Source organism: Falco naumanni, chromosome 7 (assembly GCF_017639655.2).
Source record: "Falco naumanni isolate bFalNau1 chromosome 7, bFalNau1.pat, whole genome shotgun sequence".
Lineage (NCBI taxonomy): Eukaryota > Metazoa > Chordata > Aves > Falconiformes > Falconidae > Falco > Falco naumanni.
Genome location: NC_054060.1, coordinates 11,588,357 through 11,615,575, shown reverse-complemented (window position 1 = coordinate 11,615,575; position 27,219 = coordinate 11,588,357). Strand labels below are relative to the sequence as shown.

The window sequence follows — 27,219 nt, the reverse complement described above, 5'->3', positions numbered from 1 at the left end:
AGGGGTCTTAAAGATGGAGACCCTGGAGTGCTTTGTGCGGAGTGTAACAGTTTTTTTGAGTATGGTATGGTCAGATCACCTTCTGCTCCAAAGGCATTTTTGTGTGATCCTGCCAGTCTTTTTCTCCCAAAGTTGAGGGTTGGGGAAGGTCTGGAAGGTGCTGGCAGGAATGTGCAGGGATCTGCTTTGCCTGGTGAAAGACTGAGCTGGCTGATCTATGGGCTTGTTGTCACAGGCAAACTTGAGCTGTGATTAATCAGAGCTTCCCAGAACCTCCTCTGTAGGTTGTGTTGTTTACTGAGCATGGAGTTAGCTTCAGTGTCCTGGCTGGGTTCACAGCAGTTGTGCAGTGTCATATGAACTGTTGCCCTGGTATTGGATGTGGTTTGTAGCTTTGATGTGGGAATTCCCAGAGATGTGTTATGGTTTTAGGCTTTGATAGGAAAGAAGCTGGGCTGCATCCCCTGAGAACTGAGGTAGCTGAGGCAGCACAAGGTTGGTGAGTTGCTCTCTGCCCTCTTCAGTGCTGTTTCAGGACAGCACTTGAAGCCCTCCAGCAACTGAGACCCATGCACTTTCAAAGGGCTGCAGGCAACTGTCTTGCAAGGCTGGCAAGGTTCACCTCCTTTGCTCTGTGTGTCTGGGAGCTTGATCGAGACCTTACACTAAATAAAGAAATAAACAAAATATCAGATGCTGAATTATTGCAAGTATAACACTGTTCCCTCTAAGTCATGTCTTGAGGGTCATTTTCCCCTGCTTTGTAGTTAATGATCTATTGCCTTGCTCTGAAAGAGTCATTCTTATTTACGCAGCAGGGTTAAACTCTCGCTCTCTTCCCATAACCAGCTCCAGGCCCTGTGGCTGTCTGCAGTCCTCCACTTGATTCTGGATGTCCTGTTACCCTTCCTCCCCCTCCCTGATTATTTCTCCCTGCTTTGTCCTTTCGTCACTGTGCTGCTGTCATATCTATCCCAGCAGTCTTCTCCTAACCCAAACTGTCATGTGTTAATTGCTTCTGATTTCCTGTCCATACTCTCCAGTCAGTGCAGCCTCATAAGTCTGCATGTGAGACAGGACACAGTATATGACTATATGTAAGTTCTTAGCTCACTGGGAGGGTGAAGTAAAATGCATCTACCTAAGCCACCTCCTTGATAATTTAACTTGGTTTATTTTGCATTTGTAAAGGGCTAAATAGAAACTGAATTTCTCCATGAATATAGGCAAAATAGCTATGAGAAAAATTTAAAGGGCACTTTAATTTCCACTGGGTGAATGTTCCTTTACTATCCCTAATCAGGCAGGCAGCTTGGGTGCCCTTTGACTTCCATTTGTACTCTAAGGATGTTCCTGCTGCAGCCTCTTCTAGGGGCAAACTTCTGTGCTGTGATTTACTCAGGGAAGCATTTCTCTGCCATGTGTCTCTAGTTATTATATAAAATGCTGGGCATGCTTATAGAGCAGTCACTAAAATAAACAGCAGTAACATCTCTGTTTCCCTTAACTTTCCTGTCCTGCCCCCCATCTGCTTTGTTCCCTTGGATGCCAGTGTAGGGCAGGTCCTTGCTGATATGCTAATCAGCAGTAGTGGTGTGATGGCATGTTTATTCCCGGTTGTTACCGCAGGTGACTGATAAGCAGTTAACTGCAGCATTTCCTTTTTCTGTAGCCGGCAGAGGTAGGTCCTGCATTTTACCAGGCATTGTGCGCAAGGCCAGAGGAGAGACCATTTCCCTACAGGACTGTGGCTTTCCTTCAGGCTGGGTTGAAATCATTTGACCTGCATTCAGAGGGCTGGGTAACTAATTCCTGGCTTCAGGCTGCTTTGCTCTGCTGTGAAGAAGGTTTAATGTGTTGTAGTAGGAGGCGGAGTGGCGAGTTTGTGACTGATGTACTCTAGTGGGGCGTGAGAAGGAAAGTTTCTAACTCAAGCACTGTGCACCTTACGGCAAGACTTGTCCTGCCTCAGTTCCTCATTGGAAAACCTGGAATAATAACATATATTTTCTCTGCTCTTATTTGATCTATTTGCAGCGTAACACTTTGTATGGTTTCTCATGAAAACTGGCCTTGAATTGTGGGATGCTGTTGCAATGTAAGATGAGTTATAATAATGCTATCATAAATGTTCGTTGCCAGGTTGGATTCTTAAGTTATAACTATCACTCTGGTACCTGGCTCTCAGGATTTTGCTTTGTCTCTCCTTTCTTTCTTTGAAACGTTGAGATGTTCTATCTAGCTGCGCTGTGTGTCTATTAGAGTTACTTCCCATTCTGAAGTTTGATCAATTGTCTTTTGGCAGATGTGTGAAATGGGCAATGGTGGTTTAACAAAGGTCCTGTTTTTTTCCCATCCACTCTTTAAAAAAGACTGCAGACAATGCTGGGGATGTTTTGAACGAGTCTGTTCCTACGTGGGGCTATGTGTATGTGGGTCTTTTTATAAGGCTTGTTTCAGGATTGGGGTAAAATGTGAACCTGAGGTAAGTTGAGGTTTTGTGGGGACTCATCCTCTGTGGCACAGTCCTTGCTGTTCAGCAATGGCCTGATGGATATCTTGTTGTGAGCTTCCCTTCAAGGAGAGGCCAAACATTCCTCTTGGATGTGATCCTAAAGATGAGGTGTAATTTTGTCTTGGTTAAACGTCACTGCATCTCTTGAGATCAGCAGTACAGAATGAGCTGATTTCTGGAGATTTGGGCATAACAAGGGCCGGATCTTGTTCCTAGGCTTCTGAGGTCACTGCGGCATGGAGGTACTCCAGAAACAGCCTCTGGCTGTCCCTTTTACTTGTTCCCCAGAACTTGTGGCTCAGCTGATTACATGTGGTACAAGGCACATCTTACCCACTTGTGCCAGTATCAGAGCTGCTGCACTAGGGGGAGGACCTTCCCCAAGAGGGACCTGAGGACATGCAAACCTGCTTGAAAGTTGCTGGGGGAGAGAGTGAACAATCACGGTAGGATGAGTGAAAGTTAAGTGACTGCACAAGTTATGTCAGCTGGGATTTTTCTTTCCATGATACTGGCTTACTAACAGTATGATTGCAGGGCTGTTTTTCAGTTTTTGATGTCCGGGCAATAAGCACCAGGGCAGAAAAATAGAAACATTAAAATCATATGTTATTTGAGCAATTAGGTACGACAGGGCATGAATGATGGGACATTAATTCATGATGGTGTGTGACTAGGCAAGAATTTAAATGTCATAAGTTAGGCAGTTGTGTGTTTTATTGGAATGATAAAATATTATTGGAAAACTAGGCGAGGGGGTGGAGTTTCCGACTAACCCCCTCCCCCCTCGTTTGTATTTGTGAAGGGGTGAGCTATGAATTATGTCAGATGCAGGAGACTGGGATAGTTCCAAGGCTGCCAGTGGGGGCCAGAAGTTTGCCTTCCCCAGGAGCTGTGGGTTAGCTGTATCAGTAGACTGGCTGGTGACAGAGGATGAGTGACTGAGGTTTCATGCCTGCTGCCTCCAGCCTGCCGTGGGGCCAGGCCTGGCTTCCCCCCGGTTGCTCCTCCGGTGGGGCCGTGCCCGCACCGTGCGCCCGCGGGGCCGCGCTTCAGCACCACGGACAGGGCCGACAGCGCCCGGCCCACTCCAGCGCGGGTCTCCCCGCCCGGAGCCGCGATCCCCGGTTCCCGCTGCGTCCCACCCGCCCGGAGCCGCGATCCCCGGTTCCCGCTGCGTCCCACCCGCCCGGAGCCGCGATCCCCGGTTCCCGCTGCGTCCCACCCGCCCGGAGCCGCGATCCCCGGTTCCCGCTGCGTCCCACCCGCCCGGAGCCGCGATCCCCGGTTCCCGCTGCGTCCCACCCGCCCGGAGCCGCGATCCCCGCTTCCCGCTGCGTCCCACCCGCCCGGAGCCGCGATCCCCGGTTCCCGCTGCTTCCCGCCACATCCCGCCCTCCAGCCTGGGCCTGGCCCTCCGCATGGGCCTGGGCTTCTCTGCCTCCCACCCTCCAGATTTCCAGGCCTTCCTGCCTCTGTCCCAGTTCAGCCTCCTGTCTTCCCTGCCTGCAGCTGGGCTTCCTTGCTGCCACATCAGCTCTGATGTCTCTGCCTGCAGCCTAGAGCCAGCCCTGGCCACCTTGCCTGTAGCATGGACCCTGGCCTCTAGCCTTGTCCAGGCCTCTTGGCCCTCCCTGCCTCTCTGCTTGCCGCCTGGCCTCTGATGCAGCCTCCCTGCCTGCACCTAAGCCTCCTGGCTTCCCTGCCTCTTCCTTGGCCCCAGCCTGCAGCTTGGCCTCCCTGCATGCAGCCCTGCCGCCTTTCACCTTCTCTTGGAACAAACTCCTTCCCCTTCCAGGCCTAGCCAAGCACCCCAGGGCAGGGAGTGGAGCTGTGGCTGTGCACACCTGATTGCAGGGGCAAGTTGGATGGAGCCATCCAGTGTGAGCCCACCGGAGGGGTGGCCAGCCTGGTTTCACTACAGCCGTGCCTTTATTCTTCCAACTCTCCCATTATGGAGCCAGTCTGTCGAGATGCCTGTTTGATAGATGCAATACAAACCTCCTGAGCTGCAGTGGTTTCTGGTGCTGGATTTGTTCTGCAGCGCGAATGGAGTTGTCTTGCAGCACTGCTACCCAGCTGCTGTTTGTGGGTTTCTCATATGAGTAGCTCTTTAGGAGATCTGCCATTCAACCTTACTGCAACCACAACCCATGGGGTTTGGCTAAATGTTTGTTGTATCCAGTTGTGTGTGTTGATAATTGTGGGTAATTTGCTGTCTCAGAATAATGAAAGAATGCCTGCTGCAGTCTGAAGTACTTGGTGCTTCATGGTGATTAGTCTTTTCATTTGAAAATGTTCCTGACGGTGACCAATATTTGAAGATAAAGGGTGGGTGAAAGATATTTCTCCTTTCCAAGTACATCATGTGTTGAGAAGAGCAGGAAAAGTGTAACTGCCTTGTCCAGATGTTCTTGTGTTTTTTGACGGAGCTAATTGTCAAAGACAAAACATGTTTCTGCTTTTGGGGTGGTTATAAGCAAGAAGTGTATCAAGCAGGCTTTTCTGGACTCTGACTGCATTAAGTCACCAATAGTTCCCTGTCCCCCTCATCTAATCGTGCCTGGAGCTGTGATGAGGCATGTTGTACCATGGCTCAGGTGTAGCTGGAGGCAGGTGTCTGCTCAGGGTGTTGCTCCTCCCTGTGTGCTCAGCTGCTGCAAACAAGGACTATGCCTGTGCTCGGGTGTGCTCCAGGCGTCTGCTGCCTCCCTGCTCCTCATCCCCACCCCACAGGCCCCTGGAGGGAAGCAGCAGCCTGGTGCGAGGCAGCTCCCTGCTTGATGCTGTCTGTCTCTAAGGCTGAGTGTTTTTCTTGCTGTTTGATGAGGTGTAGCGGGAGCACGTCAGCCTCACCTCCCGCTGCAGCCAGGAGCCTCCGCACAGCATGGGAGGTGGCAGCTGCCATCTCCACTGGCTGACAGCATGGTTCCTTCAGTCCCCTGTTCCCCATGTGTGTACCTCCCCATAGCAGCCCAGTGTCCCGTGTGCCCCCCAGCTCTGGTCCCTCATGGGAGCCTCCCAGCCCCCTGTGCTGTGGGTGTAGGTGGCTCTGCTCCCTGCCAAGGTGGGGTGAGTGCTGTAGGCTAATGGCAGGCTTTCTTTTCATTAGCTGGTGTAAACACAGCTCTTTGGCAGCAGCCTGCTTTTCTGAGCCCAGGAAGACCATTTTTCCTTTTATTTATAATTTTGTGAAGTGTCAAGCCACAGAATTTTTAATGATAATAAGCAGCAGAGGAAACTTATTTATTCATTGTAAAGGTGGGTGTCATTCCAGGGCTGTAGGTTGTTTTTTTTAATGCTTCCCTCGCAAGAAATGTTGGCTGCTCATGCAACCTGCCTTCCAGTGTGCTCAAGTGACCTTCCCTGCGAAGCTCACCACTGCAGTTCCTGCTTGGCTCAGTGGCTTTCCAGACCCTGTCCCATGCAGGACCTGTGGGCCAAGTGAACTGGGAAAGAAGAAGCAAGGAAAATATAGTGGGGTGGGCGTATTCATGTGCTTGTTGAGGTGCAATGGAACAAAAGGGAGTCACGAGTTCTCAGTCTCTTGCTTTCTCCTGTTGCTGTGCATTGCTTACATCTGCTTCCCAGACCAGCCTCTGTGATGGATTTGACTGCTGAGGAAAAGCAGGGAAGAGCTTTTTGGGATTACATGTAGCGCTTGCCTTCTGTCAGCCTATGAAGCTGCCAGTGGTGACTGGAAATAAAAAGTGGATCCATGGCATATGGAAGGACCAGGGCTCCTTCCTGAGGTGCAGAAAGGCAGAGAGCAGATCTCAGAGCAGGTCAAAGATGAGCAGGGGGATGGGATGCAGCTGTGGAAGGGACAGGGACCAGTCTGAAGAGAGGACTGCAAGAAAGGATTGGAGCAAGGATTCATTAGGAAAGAAGGTTGAAATGGAGCAGAAGGGTGATGGGCTGTAGAAAAGGTGATGGGGAAAACTGATCTGGAGGGGGGGCGTGCCTTGAGGTAGGGAAGAAGCATATGTGTGTAAGCTCTGCAGGGGGAAGCAAGTGTAAGGGAGAAATGGGTTTGCTAGAAAATGCTTGAGAACTGTGCCTTGAATAAACCAGAACCTTCCTCTCCCCCTTCGATGAGGCTTTGTAGGCAATATTAGAATCTTCCTAATTATTTTTCTTGGACGAGTTTTACGATCCTGATGATATTAATTATTCTTAAAGGTCAACAGCACTCACTTGAATCCCCTTCTGTTCTATCATGTAATCAGTTAATTAATTGGAAACCATTTAGCAGTGTCTGCTGAGAGCTTAGCCTGCCTTATGCCCTGTTGTTTTGCTATTGCTGGGAGATATATATGTGTGTGTGTATGTGTATATATATATATATTTTCATATTTGTACCCCTTCCTTTCTTCAGAGGCTCTGCAGAGTGCTTGGCACTGTCCCAGCCCATCACAGCCTCTGACACCCCTCCCTGAGGCAGACAAATTGGGACTCAGGCCTAGCTGTTACATTCCAACTGCCCTGCAAGGGTAGTGTTTGAGATTACTTAGGGCTTGCTGATGTCCAGGCATCCAAGTAGGTGTCTGGGTTTTTTTCCTTAAGATAAATTTGATGCAAGAGCCCTCTAACGGCTGAGAGCACAGCCCTGGTTCAGGAGTGAGAGGGAGGACCAGGCACTGTCCCAGTGCATCTGTGCTTGATGTGTTGAAGTTGAGGCTCTTGTGTGGTCCTTGTCCAGCTCTCCCAGTGCCTGCCTGGGGATCTGGGGTGACCTCCCAGTGGCAGTGGTATTTCCTGAGCACTTGTCCTTGCTTACTCCAGTGCAAGCAAGGGGGAGGTGGTGGGAGACACATGTGAGCCTGGGAGGACACATGTTTGGGGTCTGTTGTCACTGTGTACTCAGAGATGCAGGGAAGTGCCCCTTAGGCACAGCTCTCCTTCCCATGCTGTCTCCTAGAGCTGTGCTTCGCTGCAGTACAGAGCGATTTGGTTTGCTTTGGGTCCACTGGAAACCTGTGAGTAGGAGGCATTCCCCAGTCATTCTCTGTTCCCAGCTCAAAGAAACATGCAATTTGAAGCAAACAGGCAGGATAAACCCAACCCCTCACTGGAGCTGTCAGCTGGCAACCCTTGTTCTCAGTCGGCACACATCTCCAGTATTATTTCTGTATGCCGAAGCAGGAGAAAAGCCCAACATATAGTTATATTTTGGGCCTAATAGATCCAAAATTACTACAGTTTGGGAGAGAAGAGATGGGGTGGGGGCAGAACAGGCTTGAGGATGTCTCAGCTGCAGGAGGGCAGCCGTGGGGAAGGGCTCTTGCCCGTTGCAGGTTGGTTTTCCTTTAGCAGAAGACTGACATGTTCTGTGGATGCTGCTGGACTCTGCCCTGCAGGGAAGCTGGCAGGCAAAGCAAAAGCAACTGCAGGCTGACCCAGCTTTTAACCTTTCCTCAAGTCCTCTGAGAGCCCAGATGTCTTTGGAGAAGAGCAGTGGAAAATGTACACAACAGGGGGAGAGATGATCAGAGTCCAGAGGGCCAGATCCCTGCATCTGTTCCACCTCGAAGCATAGGGGACAGCATTACCCACATCTGGTGACAGCTTCCCATCTGTACCGTCCGCTGAACAAAAACTGTGAGCAACAATAAACTCTGAGGGGTGATTTGCCTCCAAACAAAGCTTCATGCAGCTGGGAGATGCCTCAGAAGAGATGACTTGGAGGGTGTGGGAGCGTCATGGGGTTGGGTGGCCTTTAAAATGTTTTGGGATGGGCTGGGATGAAGGCAGCAGCAGGAGATGGCTTGCTGCATTGGCAAAGGCTGTGGGAGGAGAGGCGTGGGGCAGATGTGCTGCTGGCACGGGGTGTGGGAGCCCTGTGATGGAGGCGTGGTGCCTTATGCTTTCCCACTTGCTCTGCAACTTCTGTTTTGTAATGCTATTGTTTAAAGAACAATGCAGAGGACCAGCCTCTTCCACCTCCTTCAGCCCTGTTTCAGTGACAGTAGGGATTCTTTACAAATCAAGGTCCTGCAGCTGGGAAATACCGAGGGGTTGGGCAGTTCCTCCTTGGGCACTGCACCTCTAGGGCTAGTGGGTGTGCACGTGGAGTGGCAGGGTCTCTTGTGTGTCACCAGTGATGTTCTCTTGCTCTCCTTTGATGCAGGATGCTTTGAGTTTGGAAAATTATTGCCAGTTCTGGTTGTAGTCCTAGAACAAGGAGTATTTTGGGGTGGAAAGAGATGATTGTGATGGGATATGCTACGTGATGCATGCCTTACAAGGCACAGGACGGTACCTGTGGATGTGAGAAAGGAATTAGTTATGCTGTCCAAACTTACAAAGGAAGATTGAGTCTCGGACGCTTTTTGATTCTGCAGTGTTTAGGGTTAGTAAAGACCTGGGTGTTGCTAAGGGGTTGCTTGATGAGCTGAACTGGAGGTAATGCCAAATCATGGCTGGAGGACTTCTGTAAACTGTCTTATTCCTCCACAGCATCAATACACATGTTCTGGTGCTGAGTCTGGGCAGGGAGCACAAGCGGGAGAACTGCTGGCAGCTATGAAATCTCAGGCTGACCAATCTAACAGTGTCCTGTTCTGCTAAGTCTGCTTCCCGGGCGTGCGAGGTTTGCATGCACTTGGCATTGCCCAGTGCTTTTGCAGGCTCTATCTCAAGCACGTCCTGCTGGGGCTTTGTGCTGAGCTATTGGAGTTTTCAATTGAGTCTAATATTTGCAGAGCCTGATTTGTGGGGAGGCCTGTACTGCCACAGCTTCTGGGACTTGCTGGGGTAATTTTAGCACATTCATTAAGGGAGGACAGTACATTTTTTCCCTTAATGAGCAAAGCTGCTTACTAAACAGGAAAAGGAGGGAGGGGGAAGGGGAGGGTAGGGCGGGCGATGGGGAGTGTAACATTGCATTTAGAGGTCACTGGAGTTATCTGGCAGGGACAAACAATCCCCAGAGTGACTTTCCAGTGTTTTTCTGGTTCAAACCCAAAGCTTTAGCGGCTTACTTGCTGCAGAAATGACGTCTGGATGGAGCTACCTCTACACCTACAGCAGCGTGTGAGGCTGCTGACACTTTCCTCTCCTGTGGCCACCAGTACCCGGCCAAGGCTGCAGCGAGCTGTGAGATGATGGGAAGCACCTGTTGTGCCTAAAGCATGGGGGATATCAAGGGAGTCCCACAGCACTGGGGAACCGCAGGTGAGGATGTGCATCTTGCCTGTCATTTCTGCCAGGCAGTTGCTCGTGCTCCCTCAGCCCCAGCTGCTCTGCACAGTTAATCCCGCTCCAATCACAATTTTCAGAGTGGCACCATGTTATTAAAATGTGTGAAAAACTTCTCTCGTGTAGAAGTAAATGTGTCAGATTGGCAACAAGGGCAAGTGGAGGATGGAGATGTGTGGAGAAGGGACAGGCATGGAGGGTCCCTCCCCAGCAGCAGTGTTTCTGCTGTTGCATCAGACTGAACTGCATAATATAGCCTACAGTTTAATTACAGGGGCTCCTGCTTCTTGGTGTCATTAATGAGGCAACTGGCTTAATTTAGCTGAATAAAAATGGCTTTAATAATGGAAAAAAATTTGGCTGCTGGGTAATTGAGAGAGAAGACATGCTGTCTCCTCTTGCACTGAAGTCCACTTATTCTGGGCTGCATGGATTCAGACTCCTCTTTTTGTCCCGCACCCGCCCATTCCTTATTAAATGCAGGAGTTTGTTCAGAAGGTGAACCTCAGCGACTCCATCTCTGTCATGTACTGGGACAAAATGGCAGTAGTCACCTCCCCTCCCCTTCCAGTCACCAGCAAGGTCTCGGCAGTGCCTGTGGGGGAGTGCAGGACACAGCGTGTTCCCTCCTGAAACATAGTAGGAGGATGGATGGAAGGAGATGGCAAGAAGTGGGACTATGCTGTCACTCGGTGATAACATCCTGCCTTTGAGGGGTGTGGGGGGCTGCTGGTGGGGGTATGGTGTGATGAGCCACCTGCAAAGCAGGAGGCTTAGGACCGTGGCTGCTGCAGCGGGAGGAGAGGAGAGTGGTGTTGAGCCTGAGTCACGAGTGGATTGGATGCCTGCTGCCCTGGACCTGGACCAGGTGTGCTCCATCCAACTCCCTCTCCCTACTCAACTCCTTTGAAACCTACTCCAGAGGCAAAAAGGACCCTGGCAGCTATTTCTAAAGAATGTCTCTGTGGAAAAGAGCATCCTGTGAGTGATGGAGAAAATGTCCCATGGTGGAGAAGCAGTTTGAGTATGTTCCAGGAGCACTGATGGCAAGTCTGTCCTGTTCACTGCTGAGAAATACGCAGGGAAGGTATTTTATTCCCTTCCCCCATGTTTCCTCGATGTGTGATGTGCCGTATTTTATTACAGGTAGAGCTGATGCATAGGCTGTTATAAAGGTTCTCTGGCAAGCTCCGCTACAGGACTGCTTCCACTTTCCTATAACTCTGCCAGATTTTAATTGCTCAGGCTGAAGTTTTCTGTGTTGGGTGTCTGCTTCTGCCTGCATTTTTTTGGGGTGGGGGGAATTATTTCTTTCTAGTTTCAAATAAAAACCTGCTCAAATGTTTGAGGCAGTGGAAGGGAGCAGGGGAAACAGTCTGTTTTGTTCAAGCTAGAAAATACTGGTGATGCTCCTGTTGCAGAGCACCTGCACCCTCCTTTTCTGGAAGGAAAGAAACGTTGTGAAAGGACAGATTTTCCTTGGAAGACTTGATTTTGCTTTGGGACGTCTCCTTACACAGGCAGAATGGCTCTTGATCCAGTTGGAGGGGAGAAGTTTTGCAAAGGACGTTTGGGCGTGGATAGGGGAGATGAGGACTGACCGCTCTTGTTGGGACACTGGGGTTGGGATTGGGGGATATAAAAGTGGGGAAGATCATAGGAAATTTGGTTGTGAATAAGGAAATTTGGGGTGGAGAAGTATTTGGGGAGAAGTGGCTGGGTGAGGTGGGAAGCAAACAGGTTGGGGAGAACTGGCACAGGAGGATAGAGGTTCTGGTCAGTGCAAGCGATGGGCATTTGGAGGTGACAACAGACTCAGCCTTGGAAACAGTGACAGAAAGGCAAAACAGGCAGCTGAAACTGGGAGAGGACTATTCCTGTGTGGGAGTGCCTTGATTTCCTCTAATCCTGCCTATCTATGCTTTACAAAATACTGGGAAACTCGGTGTGTGCAGCCAAGGATTGAGCACAGGGGGAGCCTTGCAAAGCACTGAACAGGAGTTACAAATCGCCAGAGCTCAGAGCTTCACCTGTGGAGCCATAATTTAATCTCCTTGTGTGCATCTACTGCGATACCGTCTTCAATTACACAATCACATGCTATTTTCCCTGGGAAACCTGCCCCATCCAGTGCGCAGGATGGATCTGTTCTGGGAGAAATGAATGCTGTGCAGTGAGGTTTCTCCATGGGAGCGCTCTATCTTTTGTGGCAGAAGTCATTAGATGTACCTTTTGCATGTGGAAACCCAGTCCTGGCTTCTTTGACCTTTGGAGGTTTTGTGACTGCAGTGGCATATTTTTAATGTATGTTTGTGTGTGCAGCCTGTCTCTGTGCTGAGATCGCGGATCTTTACAAGGGTCCATTGCAAGGAACTTTCTGATGTTTTAAAGTGTCCGTTCAAGGTGTCTGTTTCCAATGGCAAACCTGCTCCTCCCCGTGTGTGTCCTGGCTGATCTGAAGCAGAGCCGTTGGTGTGTGTTCCCCTGACTGGCCCTGCAGAAGTCAGGTTGGATTGGACACAGTCTTTGCCCTTCGAGAGCAGCATCTCCTGCCAGATGTGTGCAAGCGCAGACCCATCTCCTCTTTGCCTGATACTTGCTCTGGTTTGTTGTCTGGGGGAAGGAGGAGGTGGTAGGAGTTGGTTTCCAGGGGCTGCAGGAGAAGCACAGCACATCTGCCTGGCAAAGCTTCTTGCATTAGTGAGGATGTTTCCTTTCTCCGTCTCTGTGTCCTAAATTGTAATAACACGATCATGCTATTTTTGATTCCCTTATTTGCGTGGAAAGCCTGTTGTTTTTTCTCTTTCAGAATCCAATTTTCTCTTGACATTTCTGCCTAATGTAGCAAAACATGACCTTTGAGAAAGGACATTCCAGTAAGATTCACTCCCTCCTCTGCATCTCTGCCTCTCTCCTACATCTTGCTGTCTCTCATGCATCCCCCTTTACGCTTCCTTCTTTTCTCTGGTTGGGGGAGGGAGTTTACTGTCTCGCTTTTCAGTAGCAGCGAGCTGCTCCTTCCCCTCCTACTTTTCATCTGTCTTTGCAAAGTTTCCAGGTGCTCAGTGCTCCGGGGTGGATAAAAGAGGGAGGTTTGCAATATTCCACCCCCCACCCCCATACCCCCCCACTTAACTTCACCTGCTATTTTTGCCACCTTTCCGAAGTTTATTGGAGTCTGGAAGCAGTTTGTCTACAGCCGTAGGAACGGTGGGATCTTGGTCATGTGAAATGAGGTACCTGTGGTTTGCCGTGGTTTCCGCAGCGGGATAGTCCGATGTGAAGCAGAGCCAGAATTTAATGATGCAGCACTGGGCCATCATGGTGTTTGGGCTTATTCTTCTGCCAGCCTTGTGGAGAGCCTTTGGGATCGTGGTTTGCTGTGTGAACTGCAGCGGCTTCCCCATTCCTAACTACAGAATTTTGGGCTTCACAGCATCGCTTGGTAGCAAGTGGGACAGGACCAGAGTTGCTTTTGCCTTGTCAGTCCCTGGGCTGTGCCCTCTGCATCTGCCCAGTGTACCTGCCCTTGCTGCAGCCTGGTGTAAGGTGATGGATGAATCTCTCATCCTAAATTCTTGTGTCCGAGACCTGCAGTGGCAAGAGCCATTCCAGGATTTGTTCTCTTGGTTTTACCATGTTTCTGCAAATCAAACGGGTTGTGGGCTGAGGCTACCATGGGTAGGCTGTCCACTGTTGTCACCTCGTCCCATACCTCCTTTCTGGCCAGCTGAGAGTTTAATGAACCTCCAGGTCATTTGTGCCTCTGGTGCTTCACCACTGTTCCCAGCAAGCAGGGCTGAGGCAGGAGGGCATCTGCAGCCTCGTGCCGAGCTGTCCTGCCTGCCCACAGCCTGCCTGCGTGGCTCGCAGCGGGGCAGGAGCTGGTGATGACAGGGAGGGATTCAGCTAAGGATGTGAGGCAGCACCTCCTGGGTTTTCTGGAGGCCAGCACAGGCCTGGGAGGATTTGGGTTTCTGCCAGACCCTGTGACCACGCATCCATCTGCTCACCCCATGGGCTGGTCCCTCTGTGACTCTCAGGCTGGCCAGGCACCCCCAGGAAGGCTGCCTGCTGCAGTAAGCGTTTCGTTGCCGTCTTCTCATGCTGTTAGAAATCTGGGACTTTTCTCTTTCCACTTGATCTGCCCCAAACACATTTGTTCCTCTTGTTCTTAGTATTTTGGTTGCTTTTACACTCCATCCTCTTTGGCTTTCAGGTAGATGAGAGCTTTCTCAGGTAGATGAGATTTATGATTTTGCACAATTGGGCAGATGGAGAGAGGGATGGGGAGCTGCTGGCTGTTGTAGTGGCGGAACCCTTGGGTGCAACACCACAGCCGTACCAGGACGCTTTGAGTGCACAGCTACTGCAGATCATATGATAACACCTTGGGTAATCATCATGCTGTCATTTGAACCTGGCTGTTACTATTTTTAACATGAGGTTTGTGCTTAATTTATTGTTCAAGTTACGAAATTAGACTTGTTCTTTCTGCTTGTGGTTGATTGAGCTCTGGATTCATGGGCAAGTATCAGACAGATCTTGCTCTGTTTGTATTTTTTTTTTCCTTAACGTTGCAGTAGGATATAGACAGTTTGCTCCCTTGGGGAAAAAAAAGTAAAATGAAAAACTTGCATTTGGGCTTGTCCTCATTAAAACCTCTCATTATAAGATCTAAAGTTGGGTCCTAAACTGCTTGACAGCCTCCCCATCGAGGAGGATGATGAGCCCTGCGGAGGCGGTAGGGCCACGTGCAGGAGGAATTATTTACCGTGACTTTTTTTTTTCTCGTTAATTTTCAGAGACCTCTCTGGGAACCGGCTCACCACTTTGTCATGGCAACTCTTCCAGACCCTGCGACTCTTTGAACTGTAAGTCCCACCCTGGAGGTATCTCCTGGGAGAAGAGGGGAGGCTGAGAGGAGGAACGATTTCCAAATAGAGCTATTTTGAAGCCTGTGAATAATTACCTAATACTCCAGTGGGCAGCACCATCCTTGGGAGGGTTTCCCAGGTACGGGAGCACCAGAGCAGAACTGCTTCTCTTTTAACTTCACAGCAGCTGGCTAATTAACGTCGGGATGATGAACAAGTCATGCTTGGGGTAGTAAATGGTTCACTAATTCTGGGAACACATTAGAAATACTTACTAGATTTTGAGCAGACCTTCTCAAACACTTTCTCCTCATCTGTTGCAACGTAGGGCTAACCATTTTGCTTTAGCTGATGGTCAGGCTTTATAAGACACCCCTTCTTTTTAGGTGAATGACACCGTTGCTCTCTAGCAGTCAAGGCACCTCCCAGCTCCTATGTGGGAGATGAGGTAGTGTTTCTCCTGGGGCACCAGTGGCCTTCAGCCTGCTGAATTATTGATAGAGCATTCAGCACTGTGCTTGGAGAATAAGTGGACATGAAATCAATGGAGCGTTGCCCTGATGACCTGTTTTGTTGAATTTTAGAAATTCTTGTTTGGTGGGTATAAAAAAAATAAATATATATATATGTAGGATTTGTCCCAGAGGAACCTGGGAAGCTCCATTCATCCTCACTGATGATCAATAGAGCTGTAAGCTAGAAGTGACTTATGAAAGAATAAAGACAGTCTTTCAAGTGGGAGTAAGTGTGTTATCACCGGTGTTACTGTAGTGTATTTTATTTCTGTCAAATTGTTAAATGAAAAATACTAATAGTGATATTAGAAAATAGAGAAACGCCCTTCTGATGGGGAATCTGGCTTGCAGAGTTAAAATGCTGAATTTGGAATTTGTCTCCTTGCTGATTACAGCTCTAAATATTTTTCAATCCTGGCTCAGGTTTCAAGTTTAATAGCATGAGTCATTTGTATTCTTAGACCTTTACTTATTGTCATTGCACCGTCTGGCAAAACTCAGATTGATGGTTGTTATCCAAGAGAGACCCAAGAGTGGAGGAGCAAATGGGGCTGCAGTCCTGAGCTAGAGGCACTGGCAGGGTCTGGGGTAGTAACGGTGAGCCTGCAGATTAATGGGAATACTTCCAGCGGGGCTCGTTTTTATGTGGCTTTGTTTCATTTGGTCATATTTTGTTTCTTCAGGCGTGTCCCTGGTCTGCCAGCCCAAGTCAGACTCAAAAGACCAATGCCAAGCACAAAGGGAATTGAGATACTGCTGTTTGGGCAGCAAAGTGTACTTGTTCCCACCTGATGAAGAATACATCTGTGTTGTCCTGATATGGTGATCCTGCCAGGGAAGCAGGTGTGCTTGGGGTGGCTTTGGTTGGTGTCAGCAGAGTCACTTGGGGCCAGCACTCTGCAGCCTGGCAAATGGGAAGGAACTGAATTGCTTGGCTGCGGTCGGAGCTGTGCTCAGAGCGGTTTTCTCAGAAATAATAAGCCCCACTTAATGAAAGAAGTAATGCAGATGGAAATGTAGGAGATCACAGGGCTGATTGGTAAGAGGAGATGACGGGGTGGGAAAGCAGCCCTGATGTGACGCACGGTGTCCTCAGTGTCCCGTGGGGAGGCTCAGCACCATGTGGGGCTGGAGCCTCGGCTAGATCTCTCCTGCCACCATGTTGCAAAAGGGATCTTGGCAAACCATCCGCTGGAACCAGCTCCAGTGATCAACTTATACCTACAGATGCACGTGCCTGCAGGGTCTGGCTTTTGCTGTTGGCTGGGCTGGAGTAACAGCTTGGTCAACTTTGTTTTGTTTTTTTTTTTCTGAAGAATTGCTTTGTCATTGGTGCTTCCTGACAAATGTTCCTCTCTGGGCTCCTTGTCACTAAGGTCCCTCCACCCATGTGAGCACAAGTAGGATGGTCAGTACCAGAATAACATGATGATGGTGTTCCCCAAAAGTGTGATGGGAGAGGGATGTTTTAGCTGATGCCCGCTGGGATGTCGGTGTTAATAGGGCAGGAGGATAAGTCTGCAGTGTCCTCCTTGGGGCCATGAAACTGTCCAGATGAACTTTGGATTTTTTTGAGACTAGACAGTGTGGAGGTGTAGCCTGAGCCATGGGGTCTGAATCATTGTTCACGTAAAGATGCTGGTAGTTAAGGAAAAGACATACATTATCTACTGTGGGGTGGTCATGGTCCTGAGTGCTAAAAGGAAAGGAACCTGTTGAGGAAAAGCAAATCCCAAGATGGGGGAAGATTAGTAATGGATATGCCAAAGTGGGAAATATTTTATTTTTTTTAGACATGCAGAGGATGGGTGAGTAGAAGACAGTTTTTTGGCACACTGAGCTCCAAGGAGGCTTCCAGAATCTGGGAAAGAAACAGAATACATGGCCCACATAAAGTGAGTGTGAAGCACTGGTGAAAGCTAGAAAGGGAGTTGCAGACTGACATCAGCCAAGGACTTGAAGTTGAGCCAAAACTCTCTGGAAGGGAAGAAGGTGGTGAGCAGCAGAGACCAAGGCAGGCAGGCTGAGCAGCAATACTTGTGCATGGCCATGGAGAGGCCAGAAGACTCTAGGGACACATAGATGCTGGCAAGAGTCTGCTCTTCTCAAGAAGGTTACGTCTACAGGGAGGGTTGGTGGGACAAGTGGGTGCAGGCACGCAGCAGTTTGCCAGAGGCACCTGATATTGAGTACTAGTGCTGCCAGGCAGTTGGGGATCTGGAGGGACGGTAGTTACTGAAGGCAAAACTGTGACTTACAACGAGGCAGCTCAGAGCAGCAGAGCATGTGGGAAGGGAAGCTATGGGAGGATCATCTCCAGCAGGGTGTTGGGAGGAGAGGAACTACAACTGATGCGACTCGGAGATTGCCAGGGAACGTGAGACCTGACAAAGCCACTCAGTGAACACAGAGCAGGAAGGAGCAGAAGATTAATGGGAAGATCATGCCATGCTATGAAAGCAGGCAGGTGGATGGGAACTTGGGGCTTGAAACAGCTGCCTGGCTGCATTCAAGGCATCACAAGCTCAGGAAGATGGTACTGCTTTAAAGCAGAATTTTTTTTCTTGTTCAACAGAGCTGAGACTTCCCTCTGCTGACTCACTGAAGAAAGGATGGCAAAAATGAGGCACAATTCCAAAGAATATTATCTTTCTCCTCCTGGCCAGAAGCAAGGCTTGGAATTGTTTCCAGTAAATCCAGTTCTAATTCCCACAGCATGGGACGATCTTTACCAGCAGGGCTTGGGTTAATGTGTGCGCAGCACACATCAAGTCTGAAGTTGAGTGTGTACAGGGAAGAATCTGACACATGCAACAGCTCATAAACATTGGACTTAGAGCCTTTCTTATCCAGAAGTCACAGCTGGTTTCCTCTGTCATGTCCTTGGCTTCCTTTGTCATGTCCTCAGAGAGCTCAGGGCTGACATTTCAAGAAATTCCTTCCCGGAAAGACTTAAGACTCTGGATCCAATTACATCTTTGGTTGTATAAAACCTTGTAGTCCTGAACATCTTGCTGTTCTGCCCAGCCCATCAGCATTTCTAATACCAGCAGTCCCTGCCAGCTTGCCCTGCGGTAGATTTCTGCAATGCTACAGCAAGAGGCTTTGGTGGGAACGGGGCACAGCAGCATCACTTAATGATATGAGTCTAACTTTAAGTCGTCTGTGCCTCCAGCTTAAGAACTTATTGCCGCCAACAGTCACTCTAATAGAGTTGTAGCTAGACAGTGGGTACTTGCCTGCTCTCTGCATTAGCTAATCCAGCCGTCAGACGCCACGCATCACTCCTGTCTGAGTTCTTCCCTTTCTGTTCCATCCCTTTCTGGCAGGGGTTCGGAAATAAGAGTTCTGGCTGGACTGCCAAAAGAAGCCCTGGTTCAGGGAAATAAATAGAAATGAAAAGCAAAAGTAGGTTTTGTTTTCTGTCTTCTGGGGTGCCCTTGGGTTCTCAAGCTTAGGGAAGTGGTCTCAGTCCTGAGGTGTAGAGGAATGGAGGCAGTGGGTTCGTTAGTGTTGATAACATGCAGCTGTGGCCTTGCCTCAGAGGCAGTGGGTTGATTGACATGGATGATGTGCAGGTGTAGCTCGTTCCCACTAAGTGGTTAAATAGCCCTGAGGATTGGGGGTGGGGGTCAGATGGAGGAGGAGCAGTGTGATCTGACCTCTGGAGGAAGCAGATGCAGCATGGACAGTAGAATCTGACCTAATGGTAAAGCCTTGTTGCAGTCTACTAGTTTGATTGTGCTGCAACACTGAGGTAGGAGAGTTTTGAATTGCAAATGAATGAAACCTTGGCAGCAGTTTTATGTGAACTAAGACAGGAGAAGCATGACGAGGACTTTCACTGCCCTCTGAGGGGCTTTAGCTGTGGACAACTTTGTTTTAGCTGAGAGGGGAGGTGTGGGACAGCATGTGCGTCTCATATATTTACATAGCCTGAAAAAAACCTGCTCAGGGTGTGTGTGTGAAGTCCTGTCTGTCCCAGTATGTACTGCGATGCTGATGGCATCTCCTTCTTGTACCGGTCCACCCTGGTGCGGGCTGTTCAGGGAGCCCTCGGTCTGTTGTGGGAGGCAGTGGGTACAGCTTTCGGCGGGGAGCAAAGCTGGGCTCAGCCAGATGCTTGCAGCATCGCTGTCTCTGAAGAGTTGACTTGGTGCCTGCATGGCTCTAGGGTTTCAGCTCTGTCGCTGTCCCCTCGAATGACAGTGAAGGGCATGATCATTGCAGTTTTCTTCTGTCCCAAACACAAGCCCTGCAAGTGTGCCTGCCTCATGGAGGGGCTCTGCCCAGAGCACACCCTGCTACAAGCCTGTGCTTTGCCTGGGGCTGCTGGATGGCTCTGGCTCGTGTGTGGGTTTGGTCCCTTTTTGGGCCAGCTCCTCTGTGCAGGGAGCAGCTCTGCTTGTGCAGAGACCTCAGCTTGCTTGCGGCTGTGATACTTGCTCTTTCTCACAGGCATTTTCAGTTTTAACAAGGCCTTCAAAAGGTGCGGGAGTATGCGCAGCTCCTGAGAGCCTGTAACCAAGCGATGCTTTGGCAACATTTCTAAGCTAAGGTTACATGTGAAAAATGTCCTTTGGGTTTACTCATCCTCTCTGGGAGAAAGCTGTGTCAGATAAGTCTCATGAGAAGGAGCTCCTTGCCTTATTTCTTGCTGCTGCATCCTTTAAGCATACAGCAGCAATGAAGACCTCTTGGCTGCTCCACTGTGCCTTTCAGCACCAGTTTTTGTCCTTCTCACTGTGATGGGAGATGTCTCTGCAGCACATGGTGATGTCTTCTGGCCCAACAGTGGGTTTTGGCTAAAGGGCCACCTTGTGTTCTCAGAGGTGCTTCTCCTCCTTGTGGAGAAAAGAAGGTGCATTTATCTCGGCAAGCAGAGGGTTGTAGGTAACGGAGATGTGTTACAGAGGTTGTGGGTGGAAGAGCTGGAAGGAGCTGCAGCTCCCAGTGATCCCTGCCAAGGGGTGGGGTCTTGAGGAGAGCAATGGAGGTCCAGGATTTTGGGCAGGCAAAGGACAGTGTGAGTGTGGAAATCCCTGTGCACCTTTCTGGAGAGCTGGCTGGCATGGCAGATCAGGCACCAAGCAAGGAATGAGGATGTCTCCTGCATGTCAAGAGTGCTTTTGCGACGCATGTTAGGGAAAACAATTGCACACATCTGTCCCTCTTCTACCTGTGGTGCCACATCAGCTGCCAGTGGCACTCAGTGCATCCAGCTGGTGATGGAGTTAATTTGTGCAAAAGCCCCTGTGGGGGTCTTGATTAGAGAGAGTTACAGTGCTGATGTTGGGGCAGGGCTGATGTTGGGGCAGGTCGTGGGTAAGTTCTGCCCTGAAGCCCGCTGCTCCTGCATTATTCACGGGCCTTCATGAATTAGCAATGGGCCAGGAAGGCTGCTGGCTATTACTTACACAGTTGCCCTTACCTGCTACGGCAGTGGCTGTCCCCAGCAGCCTCATTTCGTGAGGATATTTGCAACGGAGCAGAATTTCTCCCCCATTGCCTCTGAGCTCTCCTGGCTCCCTGCCTGGTCCCAGGGTACAACTCTGGTTACCTGATCTGCTGTTAGCAGAGTCCACGGCTCTTACCCACGTGCCATTCCATGTCCTGCTGGTAGCAATGACCTTGGGAGAGTCCTGAGGAGACCATGGATTCATGGACATGCTGGAGAGAATGCAAAGCCTGTATGAGGCCCTGGCAGTATCCACCATAGCATGCAGGGAATTCCTTGTCATTCGAATTCCACCAAATCACAGTACTGATCTGCTCTGGTCTGTTTAAATTTAGTGCTTTGGCCTTTTGAGTCACTTGTCAACCTGTGTTGCAAAGGTTTAGGTGCTTTTCAAGGGAAAAGAATGAACTAATGAAAAGCCACAGAGTGAAGTTTAACACAGTGTTTATTCTAAAACATGCACACAAAAAGTCAGATGGCATCTAGTTCTATAAGAAGATTCCAAATGGCATCATTAGGGTTCAGGTTTAACACCCATGGGTGCTATCAGCAGATCCTTTCTCCTCCTCTTGCTCCTTTTGCCGTACTGTATTGACAAAACATCAGCTGCATGTGTTTGGAAGGTCGTTTCCAAATCCTGTTAGCTGGTGGAATTAATTTTGTAAAAGCAAGCATGGATTTTGCAGTAATATACAGAACAGACTAGAAAAACAGCTTCCCTGCTGTATGACAGGGGGATCTAGATATCATGTGAAGCAACGGTCTGACATTGGAATGTACCTTTCTGCTTTGGGGTGACTGAGCTCACCTTTTGCAGTGCTGGCTTCTCTGCTTCCTACTTTCTTTCGCTCACACAGTGATGTGGGGAGATAATTTGTTTGTTCAGGCTGTATCTCCTCTTTTGCTCAAGTTACCATTGCAACCCATGTTGGTAACTCGGTCTGGCCTGGCTGAGCACTGGGCTCTCCTCCCTGCTGGGATTTGGCCTCCTTGCATCTCCACAGAGAGCAAGCTTCAGGGCTTTAAAAATGTAAATGAAATGGTTAATAGGTTGGAAAATCAATTATAATAAACATCCCTGGTATATAAACCATATATAAGTGTGGTTTAAATGAAGTACATTAAAGACAGTGCTGCTTTTCTTGGCCAGGTCAGCAGGGTCTCAGTGCAGTGCTCTCTGATTTGATTAAAATGCATGATACCCTGTGCATTAGCTCATGTCCTGGGTCACCAGGAGGCTGTGTTTGTCCAAGGTACTTGGGAGAAGAGCTGCCAGCTTTGCTGAGTGCTAGTGGGGGCTGCAGGTGTGCTTTACCCAGCAGGATCTTGGACGCCCACTGAAGTAGGATTTGAAGATGTGAATCAATGTTTTAGGGCAGTGGGGAGCCGCCTGCTCTTTTGCTGAGGGATGAATGTTTTGGGTGTCTGGGTCGCTGCGGGACTGAGCTGCAGATGTGCAGATCTTGCGGTGAAAGACGTTGCATGTGCCTGTGTGCGGCTCTGGGAGATGTAAAACCTTGTGTGCATGCATGAAGGAGACGGTGTGAATGCATGGGTGTGTAACCTCTGTCTCTCTGAAGGCAGAAGAGACATAAATAACGAGTACCAGAAGACCCCAGGCAAATAACATGGAGGAGATTCTTCTTTAGCTCTGAAGGGCCCCTTGCACCGGCGTGGTGGCTATCCTCCTCAGGGAGCCTGGAGCCAGGTGATGGCCCTGCTCATCCTTCCCCACCCCACCATCCTTTCTCACGCTCTCTCTGCCCATAGGAGACTAGAGAGGAACCTTTTTAACTGCAGCTGTGACATCCGCTGGATCCAGCTCTGGCAGGAGAAGGGCGAGGCAAACCTGCAGTACCAGGAGCTCTACTGCATGAACATGGATGCAGCCATCATCCCTTTGCAGGAGATGAACATCACCCAGTGCGGTAAGAACTCCTGCGGGCGGGTACGAGGGAGGCCAGGAGGGTGCCGGGAAGGAGCCCTGTCCTATCTTCTCAACCGTTTTCTTGGGGAACTTGGTGTAGCAGAATCCCACCATGTGGTCAAGAATAAGATGATGGAAGCTGATTAGGGTAGTTTGTGGATTAAGAATAGAGTATCTGGGTAAAGGTGGGGCTGTTGTTTCTGAATGTGTGAAGGTATTGAGTGATTCGGGGCATTTCCTTCACTGTAATGATCTTGCTTGGTGAAGTGTCTGCGATGAGTCTGCGTGATGCCTTGAAAAGGGATATGTTTCATGTTGCTCTTCGTCTGTCTTAACAGATCCTGGGAACAGTATGTTGTTCAAAGACTGCCACTGTATCTTTCATAATTACTCTTAGGAAATACAAGCCTCTGTTAATTTTCTTCTGTTCTCTTTTTTTCATTTCAAAGCCAGTTATCTGTAGGGAAGAGGCAAAGTGACTTTGTATCTCTTTCTCTTTCCTGCTGATGTTTAAAAGAGTCCAGTGGCCCCAGGGGCAACATGAGGCACGTTCAATAGTTATCCCTTTTTCCTTCACCTTGTTCACGCATCAGCTGCCTGTTTGGTGTCAGTTTTTGTTCTGCTATTGCCATTACTGGAAAGCATCCTTTGCAGAGTAAGGGGAAGGAGGTGTACCTTCAGCAGAACAATTAAACTGTCTATACACAAGCAGCTGTCAAACTGACAGGCTGAAAGGAGGAGGAAAACCAGAGGTTTTCTTTTTCTGATGATTGTCCTTTGTTCTGGGAGTTTGGGTATGTTTCTTGTAGCAGCCGTAGACAAACAGCATGCACGATTCCCCCTCCCCTGCAACACACCCACCCGAAGTTCACGATGTCCCTTTGTTCATCTTTGGAAATTGGCCAAAGTGTGCCTGCATGTGGATGAACTAAAAAGATTTGTGTGCTGTAATTTCCTCCGCACATGGGAAGAATAATCTGCAACGATTAGAGGAAAAAAAAAAATCCTGAGGGATGAGGGACTGGAGGAGAGGTAGCTCCATCAGTGGTGGTACTAGACTCTAGGGGACAGCAGGGTGCTGATTTGGGAACAACGTGCTGGGGTGCAGAGTGAGCACCTTCTCTGACCTTGCAGTCTCCTGGAAGCACAGGGAGCCACACTGATCTGCTTTCCTCCAAAGGAGAGTCCTTCTGTTCAAGCTTTAAGACCACTCAAAGGATGTTGTAAAAAGACCTCATTTATCTTTGTCCTTTGGTGCTGGTGTTGCTTGGTGTGGCCATGTTTGATACCATTTCAACCACTAGTGACCATACATGTCCCTCCCACCTCCCTCTCCACTGATTCCTGCCGCCTATGCAGCTTTACCAGGCCTTGGCTGCTGCCTTCTTTCTTCTGGCATCCTTCAAAGTCAGTACAATGTTGCTTCCCTCCTGGCGTCACTCCCTGATAGCAGTGAAAGGGTGTGTATCCTCATCCCATGGCTTTAGGCTGGCGTGATGGATGCTGCTGCCCTATGATGGGAAGGCACCACTGCTCAGTTCCCCCATGCCCTGCCTACCCACTTTGCCTCTACGAACAGCCCAGAAAGCCTGACTTGTGCAAGAAGGCTGGTTGCTCTTCTTCTTGCAACCAGTGCTGTCTTGTTACATGTTGCAAGGATATTTGGTGCCTGTGGTGGCGAGTAAGGAAGTGGCGTAAATCAGAACTGCCATAAATCACTGAATCTCTCTGCCTTTGCCAAGGAACAGCAAGGGCACCTTGTATTAGGAGAGCTGTAGTTATTATGAGGATACATCCTTGGTCATCTTCTCTGGATTGTTGTAAATTAGGGGGATGCTTCTATCACCTGGAGTTCTGGGTGCTCTGTACCTTGTCCCAGGAGGTGGGAATGCTTTGGTTCCTCTCCCAGTCACACACAGCTTTCCCTTTCCAGGTGACTGGCCTCGAGCAGCTTCTGTGGGAGTAGAAGAGATGAGGATGGGGGTTCTGTGAAGGGAAGGGCGGCTAGAACTGGACAGCAACTTTCGGATTTCAATGTGACGGGAGGGTCTGTTCAGCTGGCACATCTACAGTGCCTACATTTTTCCCCTATCTCCAAGACACCTCCTTTCCTTGGTAGGGCAAGGACACGCTGTTACCTCCTGCTGCTTATCCCAGGGTGGTGGAGGCTGATTTGGGAAACAGCTTGGTGGGATCTGTGTCCACACACATGTCCTGTGACTGGCTGTAGTAAATGCTGCTCCACACCTGAGCGCTTTTTGGTGTCTGGCTCTCCTAGACCTCCCCGAGATCAGTGTGAGCCATGTGAATCTGACGGTGCAGGAAGGGGAGAATGCTGTCATCACCTGCAACGGCTCAGGATCACCACTGCCTGATGTCGACTGGACCGTGGCTGATCTCCACTCCATCAACACGCACCAGGTAGGGGCCAGAGGACCTTAGTGCTGCCTGTGCCTGATGTGGCAAGGGCGAGAGAGCTGCCATGGGTCTCCCAGGTCTGTGCATGCAGAGGGGAGGGTCAGGTAGATGGTGGAAGTTGCTATGAGAAAAGTGAGATGGTTGTATCCAAAGTAAAACGGAGGCTGTGCCCTGTCCACATGAGAACCACATGGGAACTATGTGAGGGCAGCAAAGCCTTCCCTCTGTGTGGCTGGAAAGTGAGGAGGAGATAGCTTCATATCTCAGTGCTCCCTAATTGAATTAACTCATGTCTCCTCTAATGAAACCACCTGTTTACAAAGGTGTCTGCAATAGCTGTAGCTGAAATAGGCAGCTAAGCAAGCTTTCTAGAGGCGAGCCATGTTTATCAGCGCTACAACTCTGGCTCTCCCCTCTCCCAGTAGTTCCTCTTATAAGATGTGGTGCATTTAATGAGGTGAGGAAACACCTCCCTTCACCCAGATCCTAGTTGTCCTTGGATTTTGGAGATCTGACATCTTATGTAGAAACTGTGATCCTCATCTTCTGGGGACAGTCAGTAGTGGGGAGGAGAGGAGCCCACCAGACATTGATTTCTATCTGTATTTCTCTCTGGGGTTTTTAGACCAACCTCAACTGGACCAACGTTCATGCCATCAATTTGACCTTGGTGAATGTCACCAGTGAAGACAACGGATTCCTACTTACCTGCATTGCTGAGAATGTGGTGGGGATGAGCAATGCCAGTGTGCTGCTCACAGTCTACTGTAAGTAGCTATGGAGAAACCTTGACCATATAGAGGCTGGAGGGCTGCCCTGGGAACCTTTGAAATGCATGGCCATTTGCTACTCGTGATATACTGGTTTTGTGGGTGAGGATTAGGAGCTGAGTGCAGTGAAGAGGAAGTGGATCTTCATATAGCTCTCTCAAGTGTCAGTGTTTTTGTTTTCCTGCTGCTTCCATGAATGCAGAAATGAGCACTAGACCAGAGGAGGAGCAGCAGTGCCACAGTGGTGGTGGACATCTCTCCGCCCATCTCTTGGAAGATCCAGCAGAGTAAGGAAGAGCCGCAGAGGGACTAAAACTCTGTTTACAAACAGAGAATTGCTTGCCCTGATGCTACGTGAGAGGTTAAATGTCACCCTTGCTAAAGCTAGTGTAAATCTTGCCTCTGATTTCAGGGATGCTAGTGCTTCCTCCCAGATCTGTTCCTACAAAGTTAAACTGCAAATGCCACGTAAACATGCGTGTCTCACATTTCAACTGTTCACTTTTAGCTGCAAGTAGCTAAACTTTCTTTGTGCTTTCTAATATAACTTAACACAAACCTGACCTTAAGAGGAAGTTTGCACAGCTTTGTGTTCTCAGGCAGCTGAGATTTACTATATGTTGCTGTGTCTGTAATATTTGCCCTTACTCTGTAGTTTGAAAATCTGACCCCCACCTCCAATGTTGTCAGATAGAGCAGAAACCTGTGCAGGATTCTGGCTAGTCTTGGTGAACCTACGCATATTGTCTGTCCAGTGCAGTGCAGGAGCCACGAGGTCCTGTAGACAAGGCAGTCACAAGGGATAAGAAAAAGGAGAGCAGATGCTTTACTGCTTTCATCTTCCTCCCTATAAGTACTATTGATGGATTGAAGAATGGAGGTAATTAAAGTTTAGATCAGCTCAGAGATGATTGGTCAGCAGGTGGGTGGTTTTTGTGCTGTGTTTTAGCATCTTTTCCTCCACGCCTTAAACAGCACCATGCCAATGCCTGTTTTCCCCTGTGTAATCCTATAAGCTGCTGACAGTTTCTGCTACCCCTGCTCTTGTTGCCCAGACCCATCACTCAGGCTGTAATTTCACGCTGAAAAGATCTGGATTTGTGCGTGTAGGTGGCTGCCTGTTTTGAATCCTCCTTGCCAGATAGATGTGAACAAGCCCCATGCACATCTAGGCTTGTGAGTGAAAGGAGGTGGCTGGGACATGGCTGGGTGGTTCAGGGTAGCTGGGTGCTGGTGGGAGAATTTGCTCAGCTTCAACCAGCTCTGCACCTTTTTTCTCTTCTATCACCTTCGCTGCCTGAAAAACTCACTGTCTTTTTTTTTTTTTTTCCCAAATGATGGTTCAAAGCTGGTGCGTTGTTTTTGTTCCTTGTGGATGCCCCATGGATTGTCTTTGCAGCTGGATGGTACCAGGAAAAGGAGAGCTCTAGGGAAGACCTACATGTTTTTGTGTCCTTTGTCTTTGCATAAAACTCTGTTCTTCCAGTTCGGACCTCGCTAGCCTTGGGGTTTGGGACCTTACATGTAGGCGTTGTAAAT

At 49.3% G+C, this 27,219-nt stretch overlaps 1 protein-coding gene across 3 annotated transcripts in view; it reads left to right on the top strand.

Moving 5' to 3' along the window:
* Positions 1–27,219, top strand: part of NTRK3 (neurotrophic receptor tyrosine kinase 3) — a 217,933-nt gene that overhangs the window by 40,930 nt on the left and 149,784 nt on the right. For all 3 annotated transcript variants that reach the window (XM_040601974.1, XM_040601977.1, XM_040601976.1), the window contains exons 4-7: positions 14,521–14,589; positions 22,336–22,493; positions 24,771–24,913; positions 25,536–25,677. In XM_040601974.1, the coding sequence (XP_040457908.1) occupies positions 14,521–14,589; positions 22,336–22,493; positions 24,771–24,913; positions 25,536–25,677 (512 nt within the window). The remainder of the gene's footprint in view (positions 1–14,520; positions 14,590–22,335; positions 22,494–24,770; positions 24,914–25,535; positions 25,678–27,219) is intronic.